Source organism: Rhinolophus sinicus, chromosome 17 (genome assembly GCF_057876585.1).
Source record: "Rhinolophus sinicus isolate RSI-liver-muscle chromosome 17, RSI-T2T, whole genome shotgun sequence".
NCBI lineage: Eukaryota > Metazoa > Chordata > Mammalia > Chiroptera > Rhinolophidae > Rhinolophus > Rhinolophus sinicus.
This window is the reverse complement of record NC_142517.1, coordinates 86,998,558-87,022,670: the sequence shown is the minus strand read 5'-3', so window position 1 is coordinate 87,022,670 and position 24,113 is coordinate 86,998,558. Positions and strand designations below refer to the sequence as shown.

General features: G+C 38.9%; 1 protein-coding gene across 2 annotated transcripts in view; it reads left to right on the top strand.

Moving 5' to 3' along the window:
• The first annotated feature begins 657 nt into the window (after positions 1–657).
• Positions 658–24,113, top strand: part of HTR1F (5-hydroxytryptamine receptor 1F) — a 121,155-nt gene continuing 97,699 nt past the window's right edge. The window contains exon 1 of one of the 2 annotated variants that reach the window (XM_074333290.2): positions 658–1,483. In XM_074333290.2, coding sequence (XP_074189391.1) covers positions 1,161–1,483 — 323 coding nt within the window. In that variant the 5' untranslated portion in view covers positions 658–1,160. The remainder of the gene's footprint in view (positions 1,484–24,113) is intronic. The other variant, XM_019745427.3, reaches the window with a different exon arrangement.

Genomic DNA, 24,113 nt, shown 5'->3' with positions numbered 1-24,113 from the left:
AAAGAATAATGAGAGAATAAAAACATGAAATAAATGTAAATGATAATTTGAAGTCATTACTGATAGTAATTCCATTTCTTGAGAACTAAGTGCCAAGCATTACGTTTATATACGTATCTCATGTAAATATATGCCAGAGAACAAGGAAGACCTCACCAACAGAAGAAAGATGGTCTGGAACATACAGATTTAGTCCACACGTGGGATTTATATAAGATTGTCTTTGGATGACAGAGAGTATTGGGAGGTGGGAGAGCAGAAAGGATTTTCAGTGACATGAGTTGTTTTCTGGGAAAAGGGATAGAGAGCAGTCAGGCCCAGGGTGAAACCGTCCTGAGAGGGGCAACCTGTGGGCTGTGGGCGTGGTGCTCTGTACAAAAAAATCTGTTTCACTCCTCCCAGCATTGAAGACCTGTTCTAGTGCTAGAAAACTGCCACCTTCCAAGAAGCACCAAAGTTTCCAGGGTCTGTGAAAACAGGTTTGGGGAGTTCCTGGTAGGCTACAGCTGAAAGGATTCTGTCTAATCGGCCATGAAACGTTAGTCTGGGGGGCGGGGGGAAAGGAGTGGGGGAGACTTAACGCCAGAAACAGGAAAAGATCAAGTATTTTCTCAAGGTCAAGTCCAGGTCAAAACACGAGAGATGTATTCTAAGGCATAATGGATACCTTAGAGTAGAGCCTTGAATATTCCCTGTCCCATTGCCCTGCCTGTCTCTCGTCACTCACCCCCAACCCCAATTATATTCCAGGAAATGTCTGCTTTGGGAAATTGTGAGTAAACAGATCTCTGGGCCCACTCAATGTCTGGTTCTCAAACCCACTTCCTAAGACTGCTGTCTCTAATTCCCTCTCCGCTTTCCTTATCTGACCTCACTTCATTCTTAGCCACCCAACCGGATACAAGGAGCCACTGGGAAGGAGAGATACTATAATAAAATGGAAAAGAAGACTAAAGTCGTTTTATTTTAGATGCTTTTCAGAAAGGTTGTTCGCGTCATTTCTAGATTCCATGAACAGATAATCTCCAAGGTATCACTCAAATTAAAGAGACGGGACTTTCTCCCTCCCCCGTCCTCCACGCATCAGTGGAAAGCAGGGAGGAGACCGCTGAGAGAAGAAGGAGAAGGGGGAAAAGTGAGGGAAGCAAGATGAGAAAGGGATGTGCAAGAAAGGAAGAGATGAAAGCAAGAAGAGAAGAGCATTAGGGGTGGTGGCGAGCCCCGGGCCTCTACCCGCCCGCCGGTGCTTGGGACCCGCCCGGCCTCGGCGCCGGAGTTCCGCAGCGCGCCGCCAGGTCCGCGGCCCGGAGAGCACCGGGACGCGCCACTCTCCGCCCCGCCGCGGCCGGCGCCCCCTGATCGCACACCCCGGCCTGGGGGGTCACCTTTCCCGCTCCGGACCGCTGCGCGGTAGCGCTCGTGGTGAGTGTGAGTCTCCGCGACCAGCAAGGGAGAGCGCGCAGCGCCCGCGGCAGGCGCTCAGGTGGGAACCGTTGCCGGGGAGCCCCGGGCAGTGTCTGCTCTCGGCAGGAAGGAAAGGCCTGTGGGGCTGGAGCCTAAGTTCTTTTCCACACTTTGGGGCGAATGAGCCCTGCTGGAATTCAAAAATTGCCCTTCCCCATTCGGTCCGCAACCTCTGCTCCCCGCGAGCGAAGTTGCGGGGAGCAGGCGTGGTCCTGAGCGGAGCAGGTGGGTCAGCTGCGAGGGAGGGAGGGGCCCGGCCGTGGCTCCAGGGTGAGGGGTGGCAGTCGGAGCCCGTGACACCCCACTGTGAGCGCAGGCTCCGAGCGCTCCCGGTTTGAGGAATCTCTGGGGTAGAAAGAGACAGGGCGCCGGCTAGAAATCAGCACTGGAAAGACTGGAGAGTCTTCGAATCCATCCCTCGGTGGAATCTGGGAAGGATTCAACCGAAAATGGTAAAATAAATGAGGACCTCGGGAAAAGGTTGCAATTTTCTAACTTGATTTCCCGCGGATTCAGCCACTGTGGTAAAAGGGCAGAAGAGAGCTTGCACCTGGCGGCCGCAACGTGCCTGGGTTACTACTGCGGGTCCTTCCCAACCAAGGAAGGCACCTTCCTGTCTGAAGGGGAATTGAGCAAAGGAGGAAATAGGACCCTAGCTAGGGTTCATGGTCAGGTTCCTGTCCCCAAAGGGGCTGGGAGAGCCGCAATTGTGTCCTCAGAAAGTTAAGGAATGAAATGGAGGAGATCAGGGGATATACATTTTATTAGCATTTTCGGGGCCCCAAATGCTGGATTTGGGTTTGGGGTTAATTCCATGTACACTTAGAGGTGGCCCTTGATAGAACATTGGATGGGAACAGAAGGCGCGCTGCCACGCATTTTGGAAGAAAACCTTGAGAGGATTTCGTTTTCTGTATGTAGAGTACATCCCAGGCACCTTGATGATTGTAATATAGTTAAACTGATTGAAGTGAACATTTAAGATAACATAAGCAGAGAGCTTCCCCCCCCCCCCCCGCAACACACACACTCAGTTTTTCTGGAATATCTATGTTATCAGCCAGAAAAATGAAACAAATTCAGAATGGGTTTCATTCCGGTTCCAATTATATACAAATCTTTGAAATCTGATTTGGTGACCAACTTTGTCATGATCCTTAAATCTGAGTCGCCCCATTTGTTTATGTGTTTGTGGAGGGAGGGGGACCAGACTCTGAGCTGGCTGACGTTCACTGATGAAGTGGGAATGTCAACAAAGCAAGCCTGAGGGAGAGTCTGCCATCCCTCCTGGCTTGCAACTGCTGTTCCTCCTTCTTTCCTTTTTCGTCTCCAAACTCATAAGCAGGTTCAACCATCATCACTTTGTGTCTCCTCCAAGAGAAGTGTAGTTCTTGCTCCTTTTCACCTCCTTCAAATCTCTGTCAAGGTCTGTCTTGACAATGAAAGTTAATTGTTCACTGTTTCCAATGAGAAGTGGTTTTCTATGTTTTGGGTAGATTGTTGTTTAAACTCAGATGTGTTTAGAACAAATACTATACTTGTCTGGTATTAGCTTAGGAGTTCCCAAATATGAAAAAAATACCTTACGATGTATTTTACTTATTTTGTCCAAGAAATTTTAGTGTGTATTTCCACACTTCCTTTGGTCAGTATAAATCATTTGTCAAGCCTCATCCACTGAAGCTTATTATGGAGCTAATGAGCTCAAGGTGTATATCAAGGGGTTGTTCTCTTTCAACAGTATATAAAGGTCTCTGTTGGAATGAAGATTGAAAGAATAATGCAATTTTTGCTACTTTGCCTCATTAGACAAATTTTATAGCTGGCTGGGATTGAGCAATAATACATTTTTAAAGGCAGATTTTTCATTGTTTTAAATAAAAAAGGTATCACTTAACTAGTTTTATAAAGTTCTTAGGCAAAAGACTACCATAAAGCTGCTAACAAAAATAATACAACACACCTTTCTTAGAAAGTTTTTTGTTTTTAATTTAAAATTGGGTGCACATCTCTTTTCAAAGACTTGCAAAACTATAACTTAATTCTTAATCAGAAACGAGGAGTGTTTGAATTTTCTTATCTAGTAAATATGGTCCTTTTGAATTTGATTAACTATTACTGAAATCATTTCAAAGATTTTTAAAGGCCAATGTCTAGACTATTAGTAAAAATGGCTAATGTAAAACAACATGGACATGGTAATATCTAAAAGGCTTTGGCAGGATCCTCTTTTTTTAATATTAATTTAAAAGGTGGGAGGTATGCTGTGTGAGGCAGAGCAAACAAGATGCAGTGCGTTGCTTCCTGATGGCTGTTAACTGAAAGCACGGATAATTCCTAGGTGATGGAGTCCTGAGGCCCCTAGGGAAGTATCTGTAGTGATCTGATAGAGAGCCACAGCTCCTGTGCCCCACAGAGAGAAATCTTGCTTTCCCATTCCCTCAGCCTTAAATTAGACAGGTGACACTAATTTCTGCTCTAAAAGTGAAAGACTCATGAAGTGCGGTAGGGAAATTCAGAATTGCCATCTGTAACAAAATTTATTACTTCCACTTGAAAAAGGTACAAGGACATTTGTTTCAGAGACTAGGAATGAACATAACTAGGCAAAAATTTTATCAATAAGTTTACATGAGTATTAAAGAGGGAGAACTGTATTGAGCTAATAATTTTTCCAATTCCTTGGTGATGTTTCCTTCTCTCAGAAATTATGGGTGGCCTTTTAACCCCATGGTACAGAGTTTCTATTTTCTCCCATGTATGGTGGGAAATTACTAAAGCATTTCTAGTGGGAAACTGTTTAACCAGGATCCTCTTGCTATTGTGTCAAGATGATCTGTTGAAAGACAAGAGGGTAAACAAAGAGGCTGTTAGTTTCCTAGCCTTGTCTTTAACTAGAGCAGTAGCAGAAGAGATGGTGAGAAGTGGCCGAATTCTGGATTTGGTTAGAGGTAGAGGTGACAAGACATGATAATGGACTAGTTGTGCTTGCTGATAGAAGGAAAGGAATCAAGGCTCAAGTCTAGATTTATGACAAGAGCAACTGGAAGAATGCAGATGCCATTGACTAATATGGAAAGATTAAGGAGAAGCAATTAAGTTTTGAGCAGCCTCTCAGACATTCAGGTGCAGGCATCACAAGGGTCGTTGGGACAGAGCTTGGAGGAAAAGTAAGAGTTGGAGATAAACGTGTGTGAGTCATCAGTGTATAAATAGTATTTAGAACAATGGGACTTCATGAAATGATTTAAGGAGAGACTGTATTTAGAGGATCAGGTTGAGAAAACCATCCAAAATATGAACACTGAAAAAAATTAGGAGCCAGAAAAGCAAACTGAGATAGAGCAGTCAGTGAAATAGGAGAAAAATCCAGAAGTATGTGATGTCATGGGAACCAAAAGAAGAAACTGTTTTAAGAAGGAGGAAGTGATGGCGATTTATGGTCAATGCTAAGAAAGAGTTAAATTGTATGAGGACAAAGAATTACCTTGGAATTTTATTTGACCTTGATAAGAGCTATTTCAGGTGAAATGGTAGAGACAAAAGATCGATCGATAAGGATTGAACTAAGACTGATAACCTAATGATTCTAATCCTAGGAATTTATCTTACAGATGTATTTGCACTTAGGAAAAATACTATATGCTCAAAGTTACTCCCTGCAGTTTTTTTTTTATAAGTAAACAATTGAAAGCAAATACCTGAAAATAGAAAACAAGCAAAATAAACTATGTACGTCTATTCAATGGAATACTATCCAATTGTTAAAATTATCAAGGCAGCTTTCTATGTACTAATATGAAGATCTTCAAAGAATATTAAGGAAAAAGTATAAGGCAAAGGTGATGATAAAAAATAAAGAGGACAACTACGGGAGAACAGTCCTTTAATAAGTGGTCGGGTATGGCCTTCCAGGTACTAGTGAGGGAGGGAACTAGCAAGACTAGATACTCAGTGCCTTTTCCTGCAAACCCCCAGATCTGGATCAATCCTTTTGTCAGCCTCCTACATTCCTAAAGCTAAGTGCTGCCTGTATCAACTATTTTTAAAAACATCTGTATAAACTATTCCAATTGGTGCTACTGTAAATTTGTAGTTCTAATGTCATCCAGACCCTCAGCCTCTCATCAAATCTTGTCTGACCACTGGATCTCCCCAGCAGCCAGAGTGCAGTTGGCCACACTTCTCAAAAGAAATTCTGTCTCTGCCCGTGGCCTCCTTCATTCTCAGGAGGATTCTTCTTTGCTGGGAATTCAGAGACTCCTAGGAGTGAAGCTCCCTCACTAGTTCTAACTCTTAGATATTTGCCTGCTCAGCTACTTTCCTTCCCTCCAATGCTATAGTCAAACTGACCTCCCTCTCTTAATCTGGATTCCACAACTGCCCCTCTCCAATCTGAACTTTGCTCAGAAATCACTCTTGTCATCACGTGCAACTTTAATCTTTTCTTTATTTAACAACTCCATCATTTAAGTTTATTATTAAGATCACATCACATCCATCCCCAAAAGAAGCAAACAGAAAAGCCTCTTGTGGCTTTATAGGGAGAGCCTGAACTCCCCCTGTAGCTACTCTCCTATTCATTCCTCCTGTTCTCAGCTAGCTTCTAGAAAAAAAAAAAAAAAAATGAAACTAATTTTATTTCTTGTCATTATCTCCTGCCCTCCCCTTAACTCCTCTCCCACCACAGTCTGGCTTCCACACCCATCACCCCATGAAATTGTTCTGGCAACAGTTACCATATTATTAAACCAGAGATTACTGATCATTGAAACCTTAGCTCTCTGACCTATGTAGGAGCATTTGTTTACCATTAACCACTCATGTCATCTGTCTCTTACGTTAGACTCAAAGATGCCTTTCTTCCTCTTGAAGAAAGTCAGTGATGGCAATCTATCTGTCTACTTCCTATATCTTTAAATTTTACTTCTCCATTCATTTGGTGATTCTCTACCACAGACCATCCTTAGCTCTCTTCTCCATGCACTCCATTTTTCTTATTCTCTTTTGGTCAAAGATCTTTTTGAGAATCTAAAACCAAAACCAACCAAACAAAAAACAACCATGGTATCTCTCCCCACGTCAAAAAAATGCACATTGGTACAAATATATACATATAATTGCATATAATTTTTATCAATTAACAGAGTCATTGAAGCTCACCTATGGGAATTAGGAATCCTTCCTAGAACTTCTTGTAAAATAATTTCAACAGCTACTGTGGTTTCAGTTACCTCCAAATGAGATGATAGATCCTAGTTATTCCAAATATAAGGGTGAATCTCAGTTCTAATATCTCCCATGAATGGTCCTCTTTTGCTGCATCCAAGTCCCAATATATATTACCTTCATGATTTTTTTCCACATCTTCACACCACATTATTTTTTACATAATTTCTCTTTAAATTGAACCACATTTTTTAATGTAAATAAATAAAAATAAAATTTTACCACTGCTGTTAATGTAAAATCAATATCACTGCCACAAACAAGAGGCAATGATACAAAAAGGAATATAGAAAAAATAGTGATTATTAAATTTTAATCAGATGTTTATTGCTTGCTAAATAGCCTTGAACGTGAGGCTGACCTTCCCTTGGCTTCTAAGAGAGATAGCAAAAGTTAAAAACAAGTTTTCCTTAAACAGAAACTTTCTGAAGGGGTTAATCCAAAGAGAAAGAAAAGGGAGTGAACTCCTCATTACGTGACACAGGGGTTTTTTAATGCCATGACCTAGTACAAGTAGAGCCATGTTGAATAGCACCAGTGGGACTTGGACTTGGGGAAAATCCCTTCTCCTCTGCATATCCAGCCCAAACCTCTCCATTAAAGCTACAGGCCCTCGAGAGGACCACATGGACAGGTAGATGATCTCCAGTCACAGTCAACAGGTTCATAATTAAACTCATCTTCTTTCTCCCCTAAATATTTAAGCCTCTTACATTCCATATCCCATCAAAGAAACACCCAAATTCCTTTCTAAAATTTTTCTCCAGACACAGCCAAATTCAGTCAGTCTGCTCCCTGATGGGTCTCTTGATTCTATTTTCCTGATCATCTATTAACTTACTTTAACTCAGTATGCTTGGCCTAGACTTTTAAAAATACCTTCAACCTCATCTCTCTGGACCTAGCCTTGCCCCCTTGAATTTGTCCCATACTGTCACCAAATTAATTTTAGAGATTAGTTCTGTCCCATGCTTAAGATCTTTTGGCAGCTGCCCCTTTCCTTCTGGGAACAAGCCAAGCCACACAGCTCACTCTTCCAGGCCTCATTTGTCTGGATTTCCGCTCCAACTTACTCCCTGCCACTCCATCTCCTGGCTATGCTTCAACAACAGGGAACTATTTACAGTTACCTGACACGTGAGATGTTCCTCTCTGTTCTTCACTTAGCTCTTAATGTTCCCCTTTCTACCTGGCAAATTCTTAGTCCTCTGCCAAAATTCAGATTTATTTGTTTTCCTTTCCAGACCCCCTTCCTTAACCAAAAAATAACCCACTCCTGTACACTACTCAGAAGTCTTTTGCAAGCTTCTATGCCACATGCCATCATGCCCTATGCTGCTTGCATTTTATTTATTTCCACGTCTCATCTCCAGCTGGATGGGTAAGTCTTTGGAGGCAGGAGTTTAGTCTATTTCATCTCTGTTTCCCCAGAATGAATGAACCACAGGTCCAAGGGGCATGAAAGGGAAACTGTTCTGACTCTCGGGTTGCCTGGGGTAAAAGCACCTGCAAACAAGCCGTGGATGAACACTTCACAAATAGCCTTGGGTGGGAGTGATTTTCTAAAAATCATTTCAAAAACTTATTTTTCTCTATTCATTGGTGGCTCTTTCTGTGGCATTTTACTCTTTCAAACTGTTTCCATAAAATGAAAAGGCCAAAAAGATCAGAGAAGCTTCCTAACTTAATCTTCTGTACTCACAATCTCTAAGACAGATAGCTACTTTTCTTATGTAATAAAACCTCAAGGAAAGAAAACTATAAACCTCACTCAATAACCCACTTTAGTATTCAATTCTTTTATTTTTTATGCAACATAAATTGACATTGCTGTAGTCATTTCTATTTTTTTTGAAATGGCCAATATATGGTCCATTTCCCTTATATCAATCTTTTATCTATTTTAGAACAGTGTCAACTAATATTGAACAAAAGTATTTCAATTAAATCAAGAGTCATTCATACTCATTCATCTTTTGCAAACGTTTAACTTTCAACTTTATCCAAGATACAGAAGTCATTTGTTCCAGTTCAACTTCAGTATTTCCTCAATTTTTGTGTTATTTCCCCATCTTGCAATTAATATATATATATATATATATATATATATATATATATATATATATATATCAGTGTATTAACTCATAGTGGGAATTAATAAAATAAACTCTTCTTAGAGATAGATGTTCTGTATCCGTGGAAACTAGTGTATACATTAAAACAGTCAAAGTTAAGTGCAAATATCTAACCATCAAAATCCCTAGTTTTATAATTATGTTTTGGTCTTATAACACTTTGATTCTGAGGCATTTGTGATATTTTGAAAAGTATATAAAGTATGATTTTCTTTTCTAATAACCTTAGCAAGCAAGATTCCTGACTAGTGCATTAAGAGCTAAGATAAGTTCCGGAAACGACTAATTTGGCTCATGCTTACAAGCAAGGGTGGCTTGGTTATGTGGTACAAGTAACAATGAATAGTTAGTTGCATATTTTCATGCCTTCTTATTAAATAACATTTGAGATAATGAGTTCCAGATGTGGAACATGGCCATTTCAAAATTTTGTCTGCATATTTTTAAATGCAGCCACTGTAACACGCACCAATAATTCAAGGCATCTTTTAGCTGTCCTTTGGAATCTTGGCAGCTGTGTTTGACAAGGCAAGGACCCTTCAATCTTCATAATTCTATTTGAAATGAAAGCACTGAAGCTCTCTGTTCTTACCTTTCATAATCAAAGTCTAGTCTGTATGATTTGGAGCTTTTCTGTTTTCAGAAAAAGAGCCTGAATTTCAAATGCTCAAAAAAACATTTTCTCTTAAATTCATCTGTGGATCTTTCTTTCCCCTCTTTCCTGATTAGGTTCAGTCAGTCACCGTTAGTCGTAGAAGGAAGAAGAGAGAAACTAATATTCTTCCCTTCATAGCCATTATCATGGAAAGAGCTTTCAAATGAATGAGTTAAAATCCTGACAAATGTCATTTTTGTCCTAAAGAAATTTACCAAGATTTAGCTCAAATCTATACAAGCTGCCTTTCTATGCTTATCCTCCTGGTTATATGCTCTTACTAAAAGCAATTGCAACCTTTTATTAAACATCATTGCTACCTCGGGACCTAAGTGGAGAAAATCTATCAAGGCTGAACTTTTTAAAAAAGTATATTGAGAGGTGGGTGGTAGATGAGGTAAAGGGGATCAAATATATGGTGATGGAAGGAGAACTGACTCTGGGTGGTGAACACACAATGTGATTTATAGATAATGTAATACAGCATAGTACACCTGAAATCTATGTAACTTTACTAACAATTGTCACCCCAATAAACTTTAATTTTAAAAAAAGTATATTAGTACATCACCCCATTCTAAAGTTATAGATAGTAATTTAGCAGTGGCTAAAAAAAGGTTACGTTAAAACCAGTCTCACATGTTGGAACATTTGTTTTCTCAGAGAAATAGCTAATTTAATATGAATATGTAGAATTTGTACTGAAACAGGAAGGAAGTACTTTCTGAATGAATAAATTTATGATTGTCTATAGCACACAAAAGTGGTATTGGACCTCATTAAATGAAGAGTAGTAGGAATACTCCTGCATAGGATGCAAACTACTTGAGTAAATAGAAGAATAACTGACAGTTAGAAATACATGTACATAATACCATGACTACAATCATAATGGCATGAGAATAAGAACTGTTTGATAGTTTTCACAGTTACATTCAAATGTATTATTACATGTTATCTTAACATCCAGACACAAATGATTATCCCAATTTTATAGAAGAGGGAAGTGATTACCAGAGACTAAATGGTTTGTCCTATAGCTTGGGACTCCTAAATGGTGGAACCACAGGTACAAAGCATATTTCAATTTGATCCAGTCGTCTTTCAACTATAGAAGATATTGCCCTTCAACCCTAAAGTTTTTTTTTTTTTAATTTCATCTTCCTCTCGATTCATTTTTAAGATGCATTTTATAATTTTCATTGTTAGGTTTAAAACAAAAATTAATTGCAGACTTTTTTATTTGATTACCTATAAGGTTGAATATATATATTATTTTTATGGTCATTTGACTTTCTCCTAGAATTATCTGTCAATGGTTTTTGCTCATATTACTACTATAGATATGCTTATATTTTTCCAAAGCTTTGTCTGTCATATATTGCTAATTTCCCCCTTCGTTTATGTCTTTGAACTTGTTCCACGGTAATTATTGATGTCACATAAGTTTAAATTTTATGTGGTTCAACATTCCTTTTTTCTTTCCTTTTTTTTTTTTAACTTTCGTTTGGTTTTAGTTTCATGAAACCAGAAGTAAGTTTACAGCTTTCCATCCCAAAATCAGTTGGGTATTTTTTCATATTTTCCAATTTTAATGGTTTTATTTACTTTATATTTAGCTCTTTGATCAAGCTGTAATTCATTTTTATACATCACGTGTGATGAATTGCCATCTGGGTCTTTTTTCCTAAAGAGTTAGCCTATCATCCTAACACCCGATCTTGAAAAGTCATTCCATTCCCACTGGTATGAAATATTAAATTTATCATCTACTAGGTGCTTCTGTTTGCAGTGATCAGCTGTTTAATTCCTCCCTCTCATGATTGTTGTAGTAGACCTGACCTCTTTTCAACTATTGTTAATTTTATAATATGTTAGCGACTGTCAGAAAAGGGTTTTTTTTTTAATCATTTTTCTTCAAAATTTTGTTTACTCTTTCCTATTTGTTCCCCCTCAGTGAGCCTGGCTAAATTTGTGAGATATTGAAGAAAGCTAAGATTTTTATTAGAATAGTATTTTGAGTAAAAATTAATGGGAAAGCACTGACTGAATTTCCCCTGGAGAAAGATGATATCTCTCATTTTATTTAAGACTTACTTCATTGTGTGTCAAAGAAGTTTTATAATTGACTTACGGGTTCCACACATTTCTTATTTGGGTTTTCCTAAGTATTTTAAGTTATGCAATGTTAATATGAATGATGACTTTTCTTTATATCTCCTTTTGATTATGGCTAGTTCACAGAAAAGTCACTTATTTTTATCAATTTATATTTATGTATTTATTTACTTAAAGATGTTTATTAAAGTATTGCTAACATACAATATTATTTTAGTTTCAGGTGTATACCGTAGTTATTCAATATTTATATACTAAAGAAGTGATCACCATGATAAGTCCAGCAACCATCTGACACTGTACCACGCTATCACAATATTATGGACTATATTCCCTGTGCTGTACATTATATACCCATGACTTATTTGTTGACATTCAATATTATTTTATATTAATATTATTTTATATCAGTATTACAGTTGACATTCAATATTATTTTATATTAACTTTAGGAGTACAGCATATTGGTTAGACATTTATATAATTTAAGAAGTGATTTCCCTGACTAGCCTAGTACCCACCTGACACTATAGCTATTACCGTATTATTGACTATATTCCCTGTGCTTTATATTCCCATGATTATTTTGTAACTACCAATTTGTACCTTTTCTCCCTTCACATTTTTCACTCTGCCCCCCAACCCCCTCCCATCTATCACCCTAATAAATCTAGTACCCTTCTAAAACCATACATTGTTATAATATTGACTATATACCTTATGCTATACCTTACATTCCCATGACTACTATGCAACAACCAAGTTGTATTTCTTAATCCCTTTCCCTTTTTCACCCACCCTCCCAACACTCCTTCCATCTGGCAATCATCAATTTGTTCTCTGTATCTATGAGTTTGTTTCTGTTTTGTTTGTTTATTTTGTTATTTAGCATATAAGCAAAATCATATTGCATCTGTCTTTCTCTGTCTGACATACTCCACTCAGCACAACATACTCCATGTCCACCCATACCACTGCAAATGGCAAGAATCCATTCCCTTCCATGGCTGAGCAATATTCCATTGTATATATGTACCACCTACTCTTTATTCAGTAATCCGTTGACAGACATCAAGGCTGCCTCCACATCTTGGCCATTTTAAACAATGCTGCAATGAACATATGGATGCACACATCTCCTCAAAGTAGTGTTTAAGGTTTCTTCAGGTAAATATCCTGATGTGGGATTACTGGGTCCTTCTTTGTCTCTTGTTATAGCCTTTGATTTAAAGTCCATTTTGTCTGGTATAAGTATTGCTACCCCAACTTTGTTTGTTTGTTTGTTTCCATTTTCCTGAAATATCTTTTTCCCATCTCTTTACTTTCAGTATATGTGTGTCTTTTGATCTGAAGTGAGTCTCTTGTAGGCAGCATATGAAAGGGTCTTTATTCCTTATCCATTCAGCCATCTTTTGATTGGAGCATTTAATCCATTTACATTGAAAGTACTTGTTGATAGATAGGTAGCTCTTGTCATTTTACTATTCATAATTTTGATTTTTTTTTTTCTCTTTTAAAGAAGTCCCTCTAAGATTCCTTGTAATACTGGTTTGGTGATGATGAACTTCTTTAGCTTTCTCTTGTCAGGGAAGAGCTTGATCTGTCCTTCAATTCTAAATGATAGCTTTGCTGGGTAGATTACTCTTGGTTGTAGGTCATGGCTTTTCATCACATTGAATATTTCCTGCCAGTTCTAGCCTGCAAAGTTTCTATTGAGAAATTAGCTGACAATCTTATGGGAGCTCCCTTGTAATTTACTAGTTGCCTTTCTCTTGCTGTTTTTAGGATTCTGTCTTTGTCTTTAACCTTTGTCATTTTAATTATAACGTGTCTTGGTGGGGGCCTGTTTGGGTTCATTTTGTTTGGGACTCTCTGTACTTGCTGGATTTGTATGTCTATTTCATTCACCAGGGTAGGAAAGTTTTCAGTCATTATTTCTTCAAATAGTTCTCAATCCCTTGCTTTCTCTCTTCTCCTTTTGATATCCCTATGATGTGAATGTTGTAAGGCTTGATGTTTTCCCAGAGGTCTCTTAAACTATTTTCAATTTTTTGGATTCTTTTTTCTTTTTTTTTTACATTCAATATCATATTATATTAATTTCAGGTGTACAGCATTGTGGTTAGATATTCATATAATTTACAAAGTGATCCCCATGATTAGTACCCACATGTCATTATACATAGTTATTACCATATTATTGATTATATTCCCTATGCTTTATTTTACATCCTCATGACTATTTTATAACTACCAATTTTTTTTTATTAAAGTTTATTGGGGTGACAATTGTTAGTAAAGTTACATAGATTTATGGTGTACAATTCTGTAATACATTATTTATATCTCACATTTTGTGTTCACCACCCAGAGTCAGTTCTCTTTCCATCACCATATATTATCTTTTTTTCTTTTTGCTGTTCTGATTGTGTGTTTTCTCTTAACTTGTCTTCCAAATGCTGATTCAGTCCTTTGCTTCATCTTGTCTTCTGGTGATTACTTATGGTGCATCTTCATTTCAGTTATTGTATTCTTCAGTTTTGACTGGTTCTTGGTTTCTGTCCTTTTTTATGCTTTCTATCTCCCTGTTGAAGTTCTCACTGAGTTCCCTGAGCAGCCTTATAACCATTGCTTTGAACTCTGTACCTGCTAGGTTACATGCCTCCATTTTATTTAGTTCTTTTTCTGGGCTTTTCTCCTATTCTTTCATTTGTGATGTATTTCTTTGTTTCCTTATTTTGGCTGCTTCTTTGTTTGTTGCTATATACCATGTTTCCCTGAAAATAAGACCTAATCGGAAAATAAGCCCTTTCATGATTTTTCAGGATGACATCCCCTGAACTTACGCTGTAATGCATCTTTTGGAGCATAAATTAATATAACACCCAGTCTTACTTTTGGGGAAACATGGTATTAGGTAGATCTGCTATACTTCCTAGTCTTGCCGAGTGGCCTTATGTAGTTGGTGCCCTGTGTGGCCATGGCACAGTCTCTCTGGTCACCTGATCTGGGTGCTCCAGAAGTGTCCTTTATGTGGGTTGTATGTGCCCTACTGTTATAGTTAAGCCTTAATTGCTATTGGTACCTCAGTGGGTGAGACTGACCCTCAGGCAGATTGGCTTTGGAGTTTGGCCATGTCCACAGGTTACAGAATGCTGTGAGGTGTGCTTACCCCACTAAGTGTGATTTGCCCCAGTGGACTCTGGTGCCTGTTTAGACTGACTGCCCTTTGGGTGTGCTGCTTGTGGGGCTAATTGGGCAGTGCTGTGCTGCTGTCTGAAGCCAACCTCCAAGTATGTAGGCTCTGGAGTCTCTTAGAAGATGCTCTGGTGCAGGCCCACTGCCTGACTGGCTGGGGACTACCTGGTAGAATCTACAAAGCGATCCATGGTTGTTTGCTGCCCATACAAAACCTGGAGGCACATGGAAGAGGCCATACTGTGAACAGAGGACATCTGGCAGCAGTACCAGGCCTGGAGTATCTCTGCAAAAAGCCAGGACACCCTGAGGCCTACTGCCATCTGCCAGCTGCCTTAAGGTTCAGTCACTGATGAAGCCTCATGTGGTGTGCAAGTCGGGTGAGGCAGGGACTCAGGGAGTCACTAGAAGGGGAAGAGTTGTGTTCACCAGGTTAATGTAGATTCTGCTTCAGTGCCAGCACTGAATATGGAGCTACTCAGCAAAAGTGTCAGAGCACACCAAGGTCGGTTGCCACCTGTCTGGGTCCTGTGGACTTGGATAGTTTTCCAAGAAAGAGCTCAATGCAGTTGGAGCTGGCTACTCTTAGAGAAAGTGCTTCCAGCATTGGGGGAGTTGTGTGGGGCTGGGTCCCAGCAGAGCGCACTAAACCAATTCAGATTCAGATTTGTTTTTGTTTGTTTTGTAATTATTTTGTTCCTCTCTTGCTGTCTTCCTTTGTGATTTGATGGACATGTTTTGTAGTAATACACTTTGGTCTTTTTATCATTTTTGTATCTACTGTAGGAATTTTTTTTATGGTTACCATGAGGCTAGCACACAATTTCTTATAGTTATAACTGTCTACTATAAGCTGATAACCTAACTTCAATCACATACAAAAAACTACATTTTCACTCCCCCTCACTTTTTGTTATTAATGCCAGAATTTACTTCTTTTTATATTGTGTATCTGTAAGTAAATTTTTCTGGTTACAGTTATTCTTAACACTTTTGTCTTCAGAAACTACTTCTTAAAACTTTCTCTTTAATTATTTTCTACATCAAAACTCTCCTGATTTTTCTGACTTTCAACTATTCTTTCTGTATTTTACGTAATTTGATAATTTGTTTTGTTATGCTGGTACTTGAGAGTTGAGAGAGTATGACAAAAGCAAGGGGTTAGAAGAGTAATGAATTCAATTACATTATCCTGGAGTAAAGAATCTTCACAATCAGGCTCTTATCTACATTTCAACTTCATTTCTAAAGCAGAATTAACTTACCATTCTGAATTTCTTAACTGAGAACCACTTAGCAATTACAGCCTCAACAAAATCTTTCTAGAGTCTCTCTAGAAGTTGTTATTCAATTTACTGTCCTTTCACAGCTCTTATTTGTAAATATTTATCATTGAATTTATTTATTTTTATGTATAATTTACTTGTACATACAGGCATACACACAAAAATGCACACATAAATGATATTAAATGCTACTAGATTTATTATCTTTACTAATGCTTACATTTCCCAAAGTGCAAAAAAAGTATTAGCTTTGCTGCCAAGAAGGAGTTTTTAACTTCATTTAACATAGTTTTTTGAATCATCTTACATTATTATTGTAGATTTTAAGTTCTTAATGGGTGAGAAGTGCATCTCTATGTAGTACATAATATACCATTATACACAAATAGTCAATGAAAAAGCATCTTTGATGGTAATAATGATTTTCTGAATGTTTATAAACAGGATTGAAAGTAATAATAATAATAAAAAACCTGATACACAGTCAGAGAAGTCAGGCAATGATCCTTAAAATTTCCATTGCAAAATTTCTGCACAGAATGGTATTTCAGCTAGCAAAACATCATTTCTGAGTCCTTGAGACTGTACCAGTTGGGAATGCTACACTCATTGAATTGCTGAGAGTCCAGGCTAAGCAATGTTTTTGGCATCTTGCAAACTGTTATATTTTATAAATGAGATGCACAGCAAGAATGTGACTTGACCTCTGCTTCCGCCAAACTTTCAGATGTTTTTAATACAAGTGACATAAAGAAAATTTAGATTTTAAAAGTTAAAGAAAACAAACAGTAAGATTACTGAGGTATTTTAAACACATCAAAATTTTCATCATTCATTGGTTTTACAGATGCCATCTCAGTACTATTGCTCATGTCGTTGATGAAGCCAGGCTATATAAAGCACAGCTCTGTCAAATTCAGGAGAGTTAGTACAAAGATATTCTTTGTCAGAGATGGAATTGACAAGTAGAAATTCTGTGGAAACAACCTTCCGAAATGACGCTCTACTTTTGTAGGATCCCAAAGTGACACTGTTATCAGGAAGGAAAACAAGAGTTCTTGTGATTTATTCTTGCTTGCTCTAAAGAATTATACAAATGCAGTGCAACTCTGGGAATTCTGTACATGTTTACCTGCTTCACGTCTAAAGTGTTCTCAACAGAGAGACCTCAGCTAAGCGGTAGAGCAGCCCTCTGAATGAATCAGAGAACCTGTAAAGAGCTGTACTAAGTATATATACATATACTTTGGGATCCTATATATATGTATGTATGTGGGACAAAAATCTTCAGATTTTTTTCCCCCAGTATTGACAGTAGAAACCAGAGTTTGTGATAGGAACTTTAAAAATAACCCACATACAAGATGATGTTGCTGATGGAAGGGTGATAATGAAAAGTTAAACCCAATATTTAACAAAGCAAGTTTGCATAGTTCCTATGTGTCAAGGGAAAATCTAGAAGATACCTATATTTGAGCCATCCTGCCAGTACCCCACTATGACAGCTGCTCGTGGAGTGAGACAATTCCAGAAGCAAAGAGATCTGAGGAGCAAGAGGAATGGTAGAAGATGATGGCTCAGACCTAAATGTCATCCTAGACTTCCACTTGATCCACAGGAGATCTGCAACCCTGTCATGCCAAATAGGGGACATGTAGGCTCCTCAACTGTCACCCTTCTTTCAACCTCCCATTCTCCACCCTTCTATCCCTGCCTCTCTCTAATTACAGTTTTCCTTATTGATATACCCCACAGATGTACCATCAAGTCCACAGGCTAAACCAATATCTAATAGCAATGAAGCCTAGAGCACAATAGTTAAGGAGACATTTACTCTCCAAACTTTGCAAGTACCTTCTTAAATTTTCCACACTAGGAGCCTCACTCATCCTAGACCCAGGTGTGAGGGAAGGTTATAACTAGGTGTCTTAGTCTGTTTCAGCTTCTATAAAAAAACACAGACTGGGTGGCTTATAAACAATAGAAACTGATTTCTCAAAGTTCCGGAGGCTGGGAAGTCCAAAGTCAAAGTGCTGGCAGATTCAGTGTCTGGTAAGAGCCACTTCCTAGTTCATAGATAGCCATCTTATAGCTGTGTCATCATACGGTAGAAGGGAGGAGGGATCTCTCTGGTGCCCCTTTTATAAGGACATTAATTCCATTCATGAAGGCTGCAATCACCCATGCCTAATCACCCCCAAATGCCCCACCTCCAAATACCATTATTTTGGGGATTAAATTTCACCATAATGAATTGGGGGGCGGGGCATAAATATTGGGGCTATTGCAGAAGGTAACTTTGGAATCTTCTCTATAAGTTCTGCAGGAATTTGACTGGGATCAACAACTAGAACCTTTTTGGTAGATATATAAACTCACATGTTGGGTTATTGTTGCCTTCTGTCTTCAGCTTTGGCCTGAATTTCTAGGAAACAGGAAAAATATCCTTCAATCCGATTACACACAGAACAACAGAGTTTTCTTCCAGTTTTTCACTGCTATAAACAGTTCAATGAATTGTCTCATGTGCATACTATTTTACTTCATTTAAATTGTTTCCACATGATAAATATCCAGCAGTAGGATGACGAGTCAAGTGATATAAACATTTTGGGTTTGTATTGCTTACTCTTAAGGTTCTTTTTGAAATAATTTTACCATTTTTCACTGTAAATTTGTACAGTTGTGTTCATTTCCCCACAACTTCACAAACATACTTGTATATGTATTTTGAATGCTAATCCAATTGGCATATGATAAGATTTTTTTTCTTAATTCTGAATATTTTTATATATTTGTGTCAATTGTTTTATCTTTTGTCTTATTCTTATAGGGAAGAGTTTTTTTGTTTTGTTTGTTTGTTTTATCTAGTTTGTGAGTTTGGATCTTCTAAATTCATAGAAGAATGCTAGGAGAATTTTAGTAAATTACATGTTAACTAGACTCTCCCTTATTTTTTTCTCTTGCTTTCATTTTTCTCTTATATTGTCATTGTAATGCTATTTTTTCTCAAATAGAATAAGGTTTCGTTTTCCACATTTATTCACATTGGGATTTGGCAAGTTATGTAAAGAAATATGAATTATTTATTAATGAAAAAACTTTAAAATTGACCAGTATCTCCATCATGCAAACGTGTAAGATTATAATGTGTAATATAACTTAAGATAACAAAAGACAATTAGCTAATATGAAGCCAAATGTTTTTACATTTTATAAATTCCTCAAAGTGAGATTCATTATTACTTAGTATTTTAACCAAAATCCATGCTTACTATTGACAAACTACAGACTTTAGTAAAATGAGAGAAAAATAATTAATGTGAACAACTTTAAACTCTTAAGCTTATTGAGCCTATTTTCCAGGATATTGCACTAACATATAATTTAAAATTTTAACTTTAATATTCTGCTTTTTTACATTTATATATGGATATTTGAATTTCTCTTAGAACAGTTGGAATACTTTAACCCATCTTTGAAAAGTAGTAATAGTGAGCAAGTCTAAATACTAAAATCAGGTAGACAAAAATGAAAGAAATAGGCATGAGTATAGATTTTAATGACACTACTTTCCTAGAATCATGGACCATTTTAAAATGATTCAAGCTCATATGTAGAGAATGGGATGTGTTGCTGTTGTGCGGGAGACCCTGCTCGCTGCCCCATTTGTCGTACGGGGCGGCCTTGGGGGGTCTCTGCTCCCGCTCCCCATACAAGAACGCAGGATATGGTGAGGCCAAAAAGGAACACCCACGGAGCCATAGGTAGGGGAGTCATACCACTATATTCTCTCTGGCGGCACTATACTCTCACTGGAGGCTGGATCCACACTGTCCGCAAACCGCCATCCACGCTTGCCAGCCCAGCCGCCATCTTCTTGCTAGCCCCCGTTCTTCTCTCTCTCTCTGCTAGCGTAGCCACAGCAGTTATATTAGTGGCCAATGGCTCACTGGTTACAGCTGACGGCCAACTAGCCACAGCTGATGGCCATCCAATCACATTGATGGCCATTTACTACCTGAGCCAGCACCTGTCTATGTGAGGCCGAGAGCCTGGAAACTACTTTCTGGGGCTCTGCCCCCACAGTTGCTTACTGCCTTCTCTAAGATATTGAGAGATATGCAATAGACATCACAGACATCAAAGATGCAATTAGATATTTGCAAATACACTAATATGGTGTTATAGAATAATTAATAGCACTTCATAAAAAGATTGGTCATATTTTTACGTTCTCTAAATTCAAAAGGTAAATTTGAAGTAATAAACTTGAGAGTTAATACTGGTATACTTGGTTAAAATCAATCTCATAAATCTGTTATTATTACTATTACTAGTGTTCGATTTTAAAGGGAAAGGAATGAGCCTAACATAAAGCAGCTAAGATTTAAAGATTCAGTCAGCAGGAGTATTTGTTATCCCGTTTATGTTCTGTAAAGTTTTGCATGACGATTTGAATATTAACTCAGGTAAATCAAATTTTAAATTTATCTAGAATGATACTAAATATGACTAAATCAAAAGTCTGTGTCAGCATTCTAGAACATATCAGATAAACCAAATATTTTCCAACTGACATTAATGACCATTGATTTCCTAACTAACTGATTTAGACAGGTGATAATAGAATTGCCAATGAGTAAACCAATCCTTTGGTAATCTTTGGCATTTCATATCAATACTGCTTTATTCCACATTTTATTCCTGCCTAAAGATACTAAATAATGATATGTGCTTTTGGTACACAGAGATTACGTAAATTAATTATATGAAAAACATTATTTTGGTGTGGGGAGAGCCCCAGAGAGCAGTTTTAGGCTCTTGGCCTCATGTGGAAAGGTGCTGGCTCGGGTAGTAAATGGCCGTCAGCTGTGGCTGGTTGGCTGTCAGCTGTAACCCTTGAGCCATTGGCCACTAATATAACTGCCGTGGCTGCTTTGAGGAGTGGAGTCGAGGGGAGTCGAGGAGAGTTGGTCGGTTGGCAGAAAAGCGGAAAGCAGGTCGCACGTTGTGTAAATCCAGCCTCTAGTGAGACTATAGTTGTATGACTCCCCTGCCTATGGCTCTGTGGGTGTTCCTTTTTGGCCTAGCCACATCCTGCGTTCTTGTGTGGGGAGCAGGATCAGAGACCCTGCAGGCTGCCCTGCGTGACAAATTGTGCAGCGAGCAAGGTACGGTGCCGGCCAAAGCTCTCCAAAGGGCGGTGGAGCAGTCTGTGCGAATGAACACTCAGTCTCAGGAAGACCAGGAGGAGCAGCTGCCAGAGGGCTTGACCCCCGTGGACGGGTGGGAAGATGTGGACGGTTCCCCAACCAGCATAGGCCAGAAAAAGCAAGGGTCCTTGTGGCCCCTGTGGGCTGGGAAGTCCTTGCGGAGGCCCTCACCCCCAGGTTGGGGAGGACTTGGAGCCCTCACCCTGCGGAGAGGGCACACATTGTGAGGCTAACGCACAGCCCTGGCGAATGACTGTGGACTATGGGGAATGGGCTCCATCCCTAATTTAATGGACCGCTTGACTGTTTGCTTGGGAACATACCACCATGTAGTGGAACTGGTGGATGTTTGCTTTGTGTCTTGACCAGCCACTGTGGAGAATATGTGAGAAAGACTGGTGGTACTCTGAGAACCCTGGCTGAGCCCAGGAAGTCTGGCTGTGCCCAGAGAGTGTGGCGGTGCCCTGAGAGGCCCTGGCTGAGCCCAGGAAGTCTGGCTGTGCCCAGAGAGAGTGGCAGTGCCCTGAGAGGCCCTGGCTGTGCCCGGGGAGACTGGTGGTGCCCTTAGAAACCCGGGTTGTGTCAAGAGATCCTGGCTGTGTCCAGGATATTGCAGTCACCTCCAGGCTCCTCGCACAGGCTCCCTTGCGGAAGACACTTGTCACATAGATTGTGAGGTGAGACCCTGTAGGGGTGGAGTGTGGGGATAAAGCCAGTAGTGCAGTTTCCAGGATCTCGGCCTCACATAGAAAGTTGCTGGCTCAGGTAGTAAATGGCCATCAACTGTGATTGGATGGCCATCAGCTGTGGCTAGTTGGCTGTCAGCTGTAACCAGTGAGCCATTGGCCACTAATATAACTGATGTGGCTACGCTAGCAGAAAATGGGGGCTAGCAAGAAGATGGTGGCTGGCAAGCACGGACTGCAGTTAGCACAGTGGAGTGAGAGTTGCAGATTGCAGAGAAGTGGACGGCAGGTTGCAGACAGTGTGGCTCCTGCTTCCTGTGTCTCCAACCCAGCCGCCACAGAGAATATAGTGGTATGACTCCCCTACCTATGGCTCCCTATGGCTCCGTGGGTGTTCCTTTTTGGCCTCACCATATCCTGCATTCTTGTGTGGGGAGCGGGACTAGAGACCCCGCCTGATACCCCGCACGACAAATGGCACAGCGAGCAGGGTCTCCTGCGTGCCACCCTGCATGACATTTGGATTTTAAGGTCCACATGTTTTTTGCATTATGTGCTTTTATTGAAAGCTGCTGTAAAGGATTCCAGGAACTCATAAAAAGTTACATTTATGTAATCTTTATATTTTCCAAAGTACTTGTGAGCACATTATCTTCTTTGATCCTCTTTTCAACTCTATGAAAGAAGAAATACCAGTGTTATAGCTTCCTTTTTTATTTTTTTCCATGAGAAATTGATTCGAACCTACATAGCCAGTGATCTAATGGTATTCTAGCCTTACTCCCACAAAGCATGGAATGTAGTATGCCATTAGCTTTTTCTATATTAAAACGTTAACGATTTGATGTCCCACACCTACTAGAAATAGTCTTCCGATAATTCCCTCAAATCCCCAAATATTTGTGATTGCCTTTTAGTTGTTGATAACACTAGTCCTGCTCCCCTGTGTACTTAGTGTCATAAAGAGTAAGTCAATGAAACCACCGTCCCAAGTGTCATAATTAAATTTACTACCAGTTCTCGAAATGATTCTCTAATCAAATGTCTGATAGATATTGAAAAATGTTAATTACAAAAATAACTATTCAAATATCCTCATTTATTATGCATTTCATAATGCATCTATTATAGTATATTATCACCAAAAAAAGCCTTTTATTTTCTTTGACTTCTAAATGTGATGTTTCACTTTAAAAAGTGGCTACTTGTTGGGGAAGGGAGGAAAGGATATAGTTATATCACTACATCAGAGCCAGGGTGTATTATGACAAGCAATTTCACGAGGATAGGAAAGAAATAATTTGTTCCACTCTTTTATTTTATTTTTTTAAGAAGGGGCTAAGAAGAGAGGGTTAGACTAAATTGGACTGTGAGTCTTTCACTAATTTCTCACAAAAGCAAGAACATGAGGAGGCGGAGTGGTGATAAAAACCAATAATTCAATCCATCAAACATGGTGAGCATTCCAAGATTTAAATGATAAAGAAAAATAAGTTGAGAATAAGGGAGAAAATGCAAATGTGGTAAATCAAGGTCCTAAAGGCAGAAATGTTACAGGGGTGGGGAGGCTGAAGTCAGTACGAGTTCTGTTCCCACAGATGATTGTCTCACTAATGGCCAGTAGCGTATAAAGGTGAAAGGATGGAGGGGCTCAAGAACCTGCTGGAAGAAGATAGGCTAGAAACTTAGAAATATTCCTAAGGGAACATTTGATTGAGGATATGAATTACAGATAAAGTGAATTTAGAAAAGTGCTTCTAGAAAATGAAAAATAGACATAAAATACTGTCAGAAAACCTGCAGAATTTTAAACTTAACAAATCACCGTCATCATCATCACTTGAAAATCCAATTTCTCTTCCTTATTATTTTGCAGGATGATAATTATCCCTGGTGGAATGAAAAACTAGTTTTTGCTCCTATTTTTCCATGTATCTGGGGCGACTTGAAGTCATAGTCAAAGTATTGTTTTAAGCACAGTCACTATTTATGTTGCTCAGGCTGCTTATTGGCCAGTGTGAGGGAACCATTTGTAGCTTACCCATGAAATATACAACCTACACAACCTGCATACATGCCTCTAATTCTAAGTGTAAATAAGAGACTGAGCTACATAAAAAATGATG